This window comes from Alligator sinensis, unplaced genomic scaffold, assembly GCF_000455745.1.
Source record: "Alligator sinensis unplaced genomic scaffold, ASM45574v1 scaffold327_1, whole genome shotgun sequence".
In the NCBI taxonomy this organism is placed as follows: Eukaryota; Metazoa; Chordata; order Crocodylia; family Alligatoridae; genus Alligator; species Alligator sinensis.
In genome coordinates this window covers 82,732-94,760 of record NW_005842379.1, presented here as the reverse complement: position 1 = coordinate 94,760, position 12,029 = coordinate 82,732, and the positions used below count along the sequence as shown (strand labels likewise).

The following is a 12,029-nucleotide window of genomic DNA, read 5'->3' as shown; positions in this document are numbered from 1 at the left end:
CCCCCCCCCCCCCCCACCCCGGGACTCCTGGCCAGTTAGGGCTGCTCTGACCCAGCTCATTGTGCTGCACATGAATAAACTCCAGAGCTGGGAATGAGCTTATGAGTAGAAGCCTTAGCTCTTAAGCTTAATTCTGGAGGGTGATTTCTACATAAGATCTCATTTACTCTTTTCTCTGAGAAGGACTCAGTGTTGGCCTTTGGATAGACCTAAAAAGATCTACCTAAGCAAGCTTCCAATTGGCAGCAGAGAGATGTTTTGCTTTCTCGGAGAGAGGTCTAGTGCAGGATTTTTAGTTATAGATGCTTTAATAGCTAGCAGGTGATAGCGAGGGATATCTTGGAGCTGCGCTGCATAATAAATGTGCTGCCAGCAATGCATAGCAAAATGAACACAAGAGCAAGTAGGGGTTCTAATTGTCATGCACATGTAAGCAGTAATGAAGGGTTACTTCATTCACTCGCAGGATCTATTGACAGGCTATTAGAACTTAATAGTTTATGTCAAAATATTTCTGTAGCAACAGGGTTGGTGCCACCTCTTTTAGATGCCCCATTCACTTACTGATTCTTTAAAATTCTCTTCTTTCAGGCTGTCATATAGGACGATGGAAAGAAAAAATGTACTAAACACTTGTTTGCGGAAGCCAGCCTTTGCATCACTATTGAAGTAAGTCCAAGGTCTGTGTTGAGGCTGTGGGGGATGTGTTAATTATAGGAGAGTTCTTAGTTATCTACACATTTAGGCCCAAAGTCTACTCCACTTCAGTCAGAGAAGTAGAACTGACCACTAGACAATCGAGGGAAGCTATGTGAATGTAAAGAGAGAGCAAGCGAGAGTGAACTAGGCTCTCTGACTGAGTAACAATGCCTGGAAAGGGGATTGTGTTGGGTTTTCAACCCTGCTTCATGCCACTGGCCCCAGTAGTGTTTTTGTTTTTTCCATGAAATAGTTGTGGGGTAATGCCTCCTCCTCTGGCATCATCAGGTCTCAGAAAAGCGGTATTTCAGGGACTTAAGTGAAGTTGCATGCCTTTATGAGTAGAATGGGAGTGCAAGAGAGCATAAATGGCTGGAGTGGATCCCTTCTGAACTTGCTTAGAAGGACAATGTAAGTTATACAGTGAGGAGTAGGAGTTAAAATCCATGGAAGCAGTCTCAAATGCAGCTAAAGCTAGTTGTGTAAGTGCTTATTACCCACCCAAGGTGGAGTCGGAGTTGGGTTTTAGACCATTTGTGGGTTATTTCTCCTTTTTCTTCTCCAGTAGAACAGATCTCATGCTTGGGTTCAGCTTCTTTGATACATTCCAGCTGCTTCACACTGCTCTGACAGTAAAAAGCAGCTTTCTGGCTGCTTGCCATCAGGGCAATACAAAGCAGCAGGAGCTCCCATATGTATCTGTAGTGAGTAAATGAGGATATGTATATTTTATACGTAGCTATTGTAATTGTATATTATTAAGTAATAATGAATTTATCTTCAAGGGAGGCTGCACATACCATTTTTCATGTTTGTACAGGAAATTGAGGCTTTATATAGTGCATGTCTAAAACTTTTTCATTCAGGGACTCAAAAGAATCCTATTTTCACTGATTTAGTGCTTCTGCAGACCTCAGAATCTCTGAAAATCAAGCTCCTATATACTAAAATTGACATTTCTCCAGCAATTCTACCCTCACTGAAGTGAGATTTCACAGGTATATCTGAGGGCAGAATTTGATCTGTGCTGTTATATATACAGTAAGCCAGGGCAATCTGATGCATTCTGGGCCTGAAGTCAGTGGGAATATTGCTGTTGAGTTCAATGGGTTGACATTACTTCAGTTTGTAGAAGCCTAATACTGTGAGACAGTATAACTTTTTTTTTTTTAAATTCCTGCTATTCCATGTAATTTTGTCTATTTTAAACATCACAAATATGCTTATCCAATTAGGAAACAGAAATAAACTTGATGGGTAGTCATAACTGCCTTGTGCACAGCTCACCCTTTAGGAAATGGGTAGATCAGGGCTGGGCAAAATGCGGCCCGGGGGAAAGATGCAGCCTACCAGGCCATTCTATCCGGCCCGTGAGGCGCCTAAAAAATTGAGAAAATTAGTATTTATCTGCCCCTGGCTGCCTGTCATGCGGCCCTCGATAGCTTGCCAAAACTCAGTAAATAGCCCTTTGCCCAAAATAATTGCCTGCCCCTGGGATAGATAGTGAGTCCTGGGAGAGGGCTGTCTGTGATCAACCCAGAGAGTTACAAATAAAAACAAATGCAATTTGCTGGGTAAATTGTTATTCAGAATTTCCCCAAACTTGTTTTACCTGTCTGTGGATACTGCCCGTATTATAGAAAATAGGCTACTGGCTGAAGATTAACCTTGCATCTGAATGAGAGCAACCATCTGGGTGCTTCATGTACTTTAACTTATGCCCCTTAAATTCACATCTTTAGCTGATTTGCATTAGCTATCCTGGAAAACTTACTGCCAATAAATGACTGTAAGTCTCAAATCTACTCAACTTTCTCCCAACTCAGCAGGAGCCTCCAGCTCAGCCCTCCTCCTGATTTCTTGCCCAGCAGAGCACCAGCTACCTGTTTTTCTGGCATCACTCACCCCATTTCCCCATGGGTAGTTCCTGCTTCCCCGGCTGGCCAGAGGGGAGGCAGAGTGGCATGGGGGTGGGGGCGCGCTAGGCAGGAAGCAGTCATGGATATCCTTAAAAATAATGGGTGCATTATTAGTTTTTTTCCCATGACAAACACGGGGGAAAAAATAAAACAGTGCTTTACCGGAAAAGGAATCATGTCAGTTGGATCTACTCTGTAGCATCTCTATAGCTTGCACAATTCAGCCGGGCTTTTTGGCACTTTTATCTAATAGCTGATTCAATCAGCTATTAGATAAAGTGCCAAAATCCCCATTGAAGCATGTGAGCTATATAGACACTGGGTGAGCCAGGGCATATTGATGTGATGATTCCTTTTCTGAGCATGTGCTGTGCTCGGTGCAGGGGTGCACCAAGCTGAAAGTAAAGTGCTTATCTTAGTTAAGGTTATCATCTGACTCTGACACCAGGGAAGGTTACTAAAGCAGTTTATTAATATTGATTTTCATATTTGGTGGCTTATTAGAATTAACCAGTTTTCCATGTATTGTTAGTATAATCTGTTGAGTACATATTTAATTTAGTGTGTGAGGTATTTGTTTCCGGAGGTAGCAGTGTTGACTCAGGATGCTGTGAAAGGTGAAATATTTGCTTTTCAGTCATTTTATTGACTAGAATTAAAACAATGTTCCCATGAATGCACTTAAACCCAAGTATAATGATTTCATAAATCATTTCCACATTAGTACTTTAACACATTCAATCTGTTCTGTGTAAGGTGCTGAGTATCCTCAATTCTTACTGAAGTCAAACTAGTCCTTGAAGTGAAATCAAGTGCTTGGGAGTCAGTGGATATTACAGACTTAAATTTGCAGTGTGTTCATCTGACTGGACATGGCAGATTTTTTCAGAGAGTCCCCTTCCATAGGGAGACTAATTCTCATTTGAAGTTATTAGGGGTACACCAATAAAGATTTTCTTGGCCAGTACCGATAGCTGATTATTAACTAGTCGTATTGGTTGATGCCGATCCAATAACTGATTTACAGGATCACAGACAGGCAGCATGGAGAGCAGTTCTCTGCAGGTAAGTCTGTGGAGGGGAAAGGGTATGACGGGGGTGCAGATTGAGGCCCCCACGGTAAGGGAGGGAGTGAGGCAGGGGCAGGGGCTTGGGGGTACTGCCCAGCCAGGGTGTTGAATTGGGACCTGAGGCTGGGGTGAGGAGTGGGATGGAGCCATGGGTGGCTCATCCAGGGAGCGTGGGAGGAGATCAGTGTCCTGGCGCTCGCCAAATGAGCTTTAGTTCAAGCACTACTGCCACCATTTTTAAGCACAGGGATGCTTTTAACCGGAGCAGAACCTAATGGGGCGAGGGCGGATGCAGGCTGCCCATGATAGGCTTGGGGCTTCCCGCTCTGCTGCCTTTGCCCCGGGAGCACTGTGCTGCCCATGCATCCCCTGCCCACCAGGCAGCAGGAGGCACAACTTGCCACCCCCAGTGCTGCCAGGTGGGCAGAGGGCACACAGCCAGTGTGGGGCTCCCAAAGGAAAGACAGCATGGCAGAAAACCCCGAGCACACAGCAAGCAGCCTACATCCATTCTGCACACAAATCTGGGGGGACACGTGCCCCCCCCCTCATGTCTTTTAGGGGGTGCATGCAGCAGCGGGGAGCTGCCCCTCCCATGCCCCCTTCCCCCCATGCCCCTTCCCCTACACAGACTTACCTGCAGGGAGCTGCTCTCCTGGCTGCCCAGCTGTGTACCTGGCCACGTACATGCATACGGTCACACACATGCACGCAGGGTCCAGGGACCCCAGTCAGAAGGCATAATTAATTATATTTATTGATGAACATTATGGGCTACACCAGCCAAAAAAACCCTTTAGCCTATAATATAGATTATAGTTAATATGGTTAATATTGTTGTGGTTAATATGTTTCCTCAATCTGGATTCATATGCTGTCTCTCACCCTGTAATCTGGGCATCTTTCGCATGTATTAAAATGAATTCAAGGACAGCTTGTCTGTCAAACCAGAGCATCCAGTTCCTCTTTTAGAACCTGGCCTGTCTCTTTTTTTTTTTTTTTTTTTTTTTTTTTTTTTTTTGGCGGACCCAGCCCACATCTCCTGTGGGTGGGGAGGGGGAGCAATGTGATTAATAATTACTTTTCAAGCCAGCAGTTGTGGTTGTCTCACAATCTTAAAAAATCTTTCAAAGGTTGGGTCAAATTCCATGCTGCAATAAACTATCTAATTCTTGTTAGTTTTAATGAACACTGTCAGCTTACACCAGCAGGGAATTTGTTCCTTTTTCTGAACACTTGATATAATTATATTGCAAAATGCTTTTCTTGGGCTGTACTATTCCCACATGTTCATTTCAAAACTGATGCTGCCTATTATTTCAAGTAAGATTAAAAAGTTAAAAGGCATTTCAGGAATTGTTGCATGATTCAAATGTGCCATAGTTGCAGGGGTTTTTAAAATATTAACCGTCAACTTTGTTTTCTCCCCTCAGTGCTGATAAAATATATCCATTCCTGTGCTCTGATGACTTCTTAAAAGTGGCAGCATTCCATGGAAGTGATAAATTTGAATTACCATATGGTATAAAGAGAGCAGGTCAGTATTAGGGATGTGTCAGATTTTAAATGAAAACTACTTCTTATGGTCAATTACTACATGTATCTTTCCCTTTTTTTACTCAGGAATACTACCTGGTTTTAATCTGTTATTAATAGAGAGGAGACATGCTCCCATTCTGAAAACTTTGCAGCCTTGTAGGTTGCAGGGGCCCTTGCTAGGGGAAACCAGCTGCAGGCTGCAGCTAACATTGAACTTCTGTTTGTTTCAGAGCATTGTTGTCACTCGGTGCACTTCCTGCAAAGCATTCTCAATTACAGCAGGGAGCTGCATTTTTGTCTGCACCATTATTGGAACTAAAGCTATATCAATGTTTGCACTGTTGTGTCAGGTCTGGGGTGAAAACGGGCAGTCTGTGACCAGTTAAGCTCTTTTGACAAAAACTCCCAGCACAGGCACAGCTTATACCAGAAGAATCGCAGTTTGGCCGGTTACCACTTGTTTCAATGAGAAGAAGATGAAGAATTAGCACAGTTTTGTCTGTATACCTGCATCTACATAAGAAGCAGTTTGCAGGATAGTATCATGCTGCTACTATACCAGGACTACACTCCTAGTCCAGACAGTCTTAGGTTCCTAAGTGCCTAAATGACCTTTTGAAGACAAGGCTTTGTATAGACATTTCCTTAGGTTCCTTAGGGTCCTTTGGCCTTTTAGGTGTTGTCCTGCATGGCACTAAGTTTATAATCTTGGTTTTAGTTTCTTTTAGCCCCTCACTCCCCATTTGTGAGATGGGGAAATGCTGTTATCTCAGTGGATCGGAGTCTTAAAGAGTAGACCAAGGCATCCAGGTATTATAGTAATAGGGAGTAATTATAAGTGCCTAAGGTGGACAGATAAAATAACTAATGCTAGCTCCATTTGATACAACAGTGGTTTATTGTATTACTGTAGCTGTGCATGTCTCAGACCAATAATGTCTGAACATGACTTGTTCTGATCTCAGACCAAGGCATGTGTGGGAGGGATAGGGCAGCTGGTTATTTTCAAGAAGCTATAATAAGACTGATTTGGTTTGATTGCTGACTAACATATGGTTCTGAAATCTCAACATGGCTATAACTTGTTTTCTAGGAAGAAAATGTAAATGGATAAAAGCTTTTTTTGTTGTTGCTAAAAATGCTATATTCAAAGTGGCACTTCTATTTTTGTACCATGAAACACTAAATATTTTCATTTCAAATCCTCCTCTTGCTCCTTGCTTTTCAGAGAGCAATTTTCACCTAGCCCTTTCAAGACTGGAAAGCTGTGAACTCTTCCATAAAGATGATGGGTGAGGTTGTTTGCTTGTTTGTATTACAGTTGTCATGCTTTAAAATGTAATTACTGTTTTAAAATTAATTTAAATATTCAGAAAATAAGATATTCAGAATTATCTTGCATTTGCATAAACACAACCAAAGTGAGAATCTGACCCAGTCTGTCAAAAAGAACTATGCAAGTGATCCCAAAGTATAATTTATCCCAGTGTTAAATATATGTAGGATCCCAGTTCAATCATCATCCTGTAGATGAATTTAGAGGCTTGTTTTTTTTCCTGAAGAAGGCTGAATGCTTTACAAGTCCAGCCCCTTTCCCCAGTAAAGTCCTGAGAACCTTAATAAACTGTGGATACTCCCAAAACCCTTTTGACAACCAACATTAGTGTAAATCAGGCTAAATTGATTGTAATCCTGTTTCAGAAGATGTGGTTGAGAGGAGCGTTCATCTGTTTGGTGTCCTTTTCTATGCTTGGAATATTTTACAAAAAAGCAAAAATCCCGTAATGTAGATCCAATTTCATGTTTATGTGACTGGAATTTTCCTCTAATCCAGTTTGGCGGTTAAGCTATAAAATATTATCCTTGATAAACTTATAGTTTACAGGGTATGTGGAGTGTACCCTGCCTGATTGTGGTATGTTAGGTGTAGTCCTTTGGTATCTTCTAGATCAGTGGTGCTCATCCTCCAGCCTGCAGGCCAGATCCAGCCTACAGAGACATTTCATCTGGCCTGTCAGGCTCTTCATGGGTCCAGAAATTTGGGGGCAGAGGAAAAGTAGCATTAATTGCTCCCAGAGCTGTGGCCGTTAACGCTGCCATGGTTCCCTTGGCACTGGATTTCCAGACCCATGGGGAGTCCTATGATCCAGATGACATAGCCCTGTGCACCAGGTCATGTTGGCAAACAGTCACTCCACAGCTAGATCTGATATGCAGGGTTGAACAAGTGCACAGGGTTGCACCTGCAGACCAACCTTGCATGCTGATTCTGTACTGAATCAAGCCTGTGAACTTGGGTCTGACCTGTGGACCGGTTCTGCATCATTCATCCAGTTCACAGGGCTAGAAAGTGTAGGCACCAGTTTTCCAGGTAGAAGCTACTGTTCCTTGGCCTTCAGTTTCTTTGTTGGGTAGCATGTTTTACAATTTAGCAATAGTACCAAATTACCAAGTACAATTAAAAAAAATGTGCCTGCTACACAAACACAGATAAATGGTATGCATAGCATAGCTCACATGCAAATTGCCTTGTAAAATTTGCCACACAGGATACTAAATCTAACTATGCCATCCCTTATCCTTGAGGAAATCCAAATAGAAATTATTGTGCTTGGCCTTATCTTTAACAAACTGCATTTATTTATTTATTTATTGATCATGGACTCCCTACTGAAGAAATTAGAGTTTAAAACCAAGCTTTAGCTTGTTCTAGGACCTGTTGTTTTCCTATAATTTTCTGAGTGGTCAGTTTTCGTATGTTGGGCCAAGGTACCTGTTTTTTCTCTCTCTCCCTACACTTTTCACCTCTGGAAAGTTCAATGGAACTCTCAATTAAAAAAATAATCCATCCCCTGTTCTTGCCAGCAACCAGAGATCTTGGGTCATGGAGGAGGAGATGAGAAAATAGAGACCAGTTGATCTGTCTGAATTATAGAAGCGTCCTAGCTATTCAGTGATAGTATTCTCTGAGCACTCTGAAAGACTATGCTACTGCAGATTGGAGGTTTGTAGTTGGTAGACCTACAGATGCTGTGGTTAACAGTGTTAATCTGATGTCAGGCAGAAGATGTTGTTTCAGAGAATTATTGTAATTAATTCTGTCTGCTGCAGATTAGCATTTTAATGATATTGGTATCAGGGCAGAAACTTGTAATGAAGCGCAGGAAGTTTTTAGATTTAACAGTTCTTCCTGTAGACCAAGAATGAGATAACTGTTCATCCTTTGAATGCAGGTGCTCCACTCAAAATATAATGGGTGTTGTACATACATATATATTTTTTTACATTGTTCTGATAACTGTGCCAGATTTTTGCAGCAGAAATGTATATTTGGTAGTGTGAAAGAAGTGAGTAGTATTGTTAAATTACAAGCAATAGTTTAAAAGGCTTGAATTGTGATAGTTTGGTTTGATTTGTGTGGCACTTATTTATTTATGGGTGGGATTTATAGAGTATGAGTCACTAGAATACCTAGAAACTGTGTGTTTGGGTAAACATATAAAAATACACTATCAAGATGTGTTTTACAGTAGTAAGTGCTGTCTGAAAGAATTATTATAAAAACCCTGTATTGTACATCCATTAAGTTACTTAGTTTTGCTAGTCTCCAGTCAATGATAACTGTGTAGGGAACAAAGGGTATATTTTTCTATAACCTTTCCCATTCTAGTTGAGACCTAGGTACGCTTAAAGTTTTCAGGACCATTAAGATGTGCAAACCTCTAAATGGCATAAAATAGCCACATTATATGGGATGCCAGTAAAACTACATAGGGTAAACCAATGGAAATTTGGGTTGGGGGGTTATTAGTGATACAATTTTCAGACTCGGTCCAACGTAGGGTGCATATAGTGTAAAGGCTCAATTTTGGAAACTTTCTCAAGTGAGTGTTTCCATCAGAATCAATTAAATTATCTACAAGAGAGAGATTCACAAAACTGGGCCCTAGCACTGGAATGATTCGTTGCACATCCTAGCAAATATTCCGTTTCTTCAGTAAAGCTCATGATGTTTTTGGAAATCTCTCATCAAATTTTGACTTACACTAGGTATTACAAGTAACTGCAGTAAATGCAATATGCAGTAATGGATAAACAGAAAGTTTCTTCTCCACTGTTTCCTGGTAAAAGAATATAGCATCAAAGAAAATCATATAATTTTCTCAACAATGTCCTGTTCAGAGAATTTTTTTTCTTAAGAAAGGAATGTCCTCCCTTTGTTTTGAATCCCTTGCTGAGGAAAGGACCTTCTCATAAGGCATTTAAAGTCCTAACTTTTATTTTAATATATGTATTTGCAAACAGGACAGTTTAAAGGAGCTGTTTATAATAAATAAAGTATGTGAACTAAAATCAAACTTTCCTAGTTTAGAATTTGAGAAGCTCTTGGAATGCTGGTGATGTGAAGGAGTATGTAATAATCTTTCAGACTGTCTAGCCACATCAGTTTGCTTCCTGAGCTGTAGCCAAACTGCAAAGTCAGCTTCCCATCCCTGCAAGTCTGACAGTACCCAGCCACCAACACAGTTTCATAGTGTAAAGAAGAGCAGCCCTAAGAGCTGTTTTAATTTCACACCAGCCCATTTAACATAATTTCAGCAATCAGGGATGACTAGGGTGAAAAAGTGTCCTGGCCATAACCCCTCAAACACTGGAAAGTGGGTAGACTAGAAATCATTAGGTGGGTCGAGATCATTAGAGAATTTACGTGAGAAGAATTGATTGGCTGCAGGCAGATTAAGTGTGGTCCAGGGCTCCTCTTCCCATTAGAGCAGTACAAAGCAACTAACAGGACAGAGACAGAGGTCTCTAATTCTTACATCTTCACATCAAACAACCCAAGAAAATAAAGGGTAAAGCCATGAAACTTAAAGACACAGAAACCTACTAGTGTGGTCAAAAGATGATCAGTGGCTAAGTGATCGGGTGGGGAGTGGCCAGAATTGTACAAGTCAGGATTCTGAGTGGTGATAAGTTTGCAAAACCAGCATGGCAAAACACAGCAATGGGAAAAGTAGCTCTTATCTTCATGCACATGCTGCTGTCCATGTTTCTCGTAACATTCACCCACTTGTGTCATGGTAGTGGTAGTTGTTTCTGGCAGACACCTGGCTGCAGTTGACTGTTGAAAAAACATGACTGAAGAATGGATTATTTGCTGGATTGTTTTAAAACTGTTTGTGTGTGGCTAGTGCTGCTTGCAGTTAAAGGGAAGAACGATAAGTGGAAATCTACATACACTTCCCTTGCTGTGCCCCTTCCTTTTCTCCTTCCTTTTCACCTTCCTCTTCAACCTGCTCCCTTTTTGGATATTTTTTCCCTTCCTTTTGTGCTCTCAAGGCCTGCATTTCTGTTTCCTTTCACCTTCCCCCTTGGTTACTGTTCCCTCACCACCTAGATTCTCACTTTGAACCCCTAATGAGGAGCAGTGGGGCAGAGAAAAAGGAATTCATTTTAATAGATTTCATAGACATTAGGGCTGGAAGGGACCTTCGAAGATCATCGAGTCCAGCCTCCTACCCAAGGGGCAGGAGGTCAGTTATGGTCAAGGGATTCCAGCAAGATAGGCGTCCAAGCGTTTCTTAAAAGAGTCCAGAGTAGGTGCCTGCACCACCTCTGGAGGGAGTCTATTCCTGGCCTTGGGGGGCTCTGACAGTAAAGACGTTTTTCTTTATGTCCAGCCTAAAATAGTCTTGGAGAAGTTTGTGACCATTTGACCTTGTCATCCTTTGGGGCGCTCAGGTAAACAGGCGTTCCCCCTGATCCTGATGTACACCCCTTATAGGCAGCCACTAAGTCACCCCTGAGCCTGCGCTTTTCCAGGCTGAAGAGTCCCATGGCTCTCAGCCTCTCATCATAGGGCCTGTTCTTCTGCCCTTTAATCATGTGCATGGCTCTCCTCTGGACTCCCTCAAGCTTATCCACATCCTTTTTAAATTGTGGAGCCCAGAACTGAATGCAGTACTCCAGCTGCGGCCTCATTTTCCGTTCTCAAAGTTTCTATCAATCTGTCAGACTCAGCTTGCACTCTTCTTCTTTGCTTGTCCCATCTAAATGGGGTTGTTGTTGAAGATCAGGGCTCTCCACTGACTTTGGTCATACATATCCTCTTCTTTCAGCTCCCATCTCATGTGCCTCCCCACTATATCTCTCCATCGCATCTCCAGTCTTCCTATTCTCCTTATCCCTGTTAGTGCCATTCTGGTAACTTCTTTTCCTACATTTTCTTCCAGACTCCTTTGAACACACCTATAACATGCCAGTCTTCTCTCGTACTTTCTCAGATGCCTCCACTAACTTCACTGATCCTCTGATGTAAGTATTGAGGTGAAGGTAGTGGAGGCATCTGAGAAAGTAAAAGAGAGAAGACTGGCATGTTCAAAGGAGTCTAGAAGAGTATGTAAAGAAATCCAGAAGAATCGAAGAAAATTCAGATTACACTCTCTTGCTTCAAAACACTAGATTAGAAAAATGATAGAAAAATTAGCCTGGAGAGCAATCCTGAAGTAGACTTGGAGGAGATAAGTAAAATAGCTAAACAGGTCTATTCCACTTTTAACTTTTGTGAGATCCATCTACGCTCCAAAAATGGATGTTCCTGCTTGAAAGGCTCAGCTGTGAGAGGTAATGTAATATTGTGAATATTTGAAAGTAAGTATTAGCCTTCTCATCCCATTCCAATTAAAATGGATGAGGCTGCCCACCACTTAAAACTCATAATATCTTTCTGCAAACTGCTTGGGGTTTTTTTTTTTTTATAGTTGGTAGGGTCGGAAGGGACCTGAGCAGATCTTCAAGTCCG

The 12,029-nt window shown here is 41.8% G+C and overlaps 1 protein-coding gene across 5 annotated transcripts in view; it reads left to right on the top strand.

Moving 5' to 3' along the window:
• ST3GAL6 (ST3 beta-galactoside alpha-2,3-sialyltransferase 6) overlaps positions 1–12,029 on the top strand; it is a 68,633-nt gene that overhangs the window by 25,810 nt on the left and 30,794 nt on the right. For all 5 annotated transcript variants that reach the window (XM_025210893.1, XM_025210892.1, XM_025210894.1 and 2 more), the window contains 3 exons: positions 592–669; positions 5,122–5,225; positions 6,456–6,519. In XM_025210893.1, the coding sequence (XP_025066678.1) occupies positions 592–669; positions 5,122–5,225; positions 6,456–6,519 (246 nt within the window). The remainder of the gene's footprint in view (positions 1–591; positions 670–5,121; positions 5,226–6,455; positions 6,520–12,029) is intronic.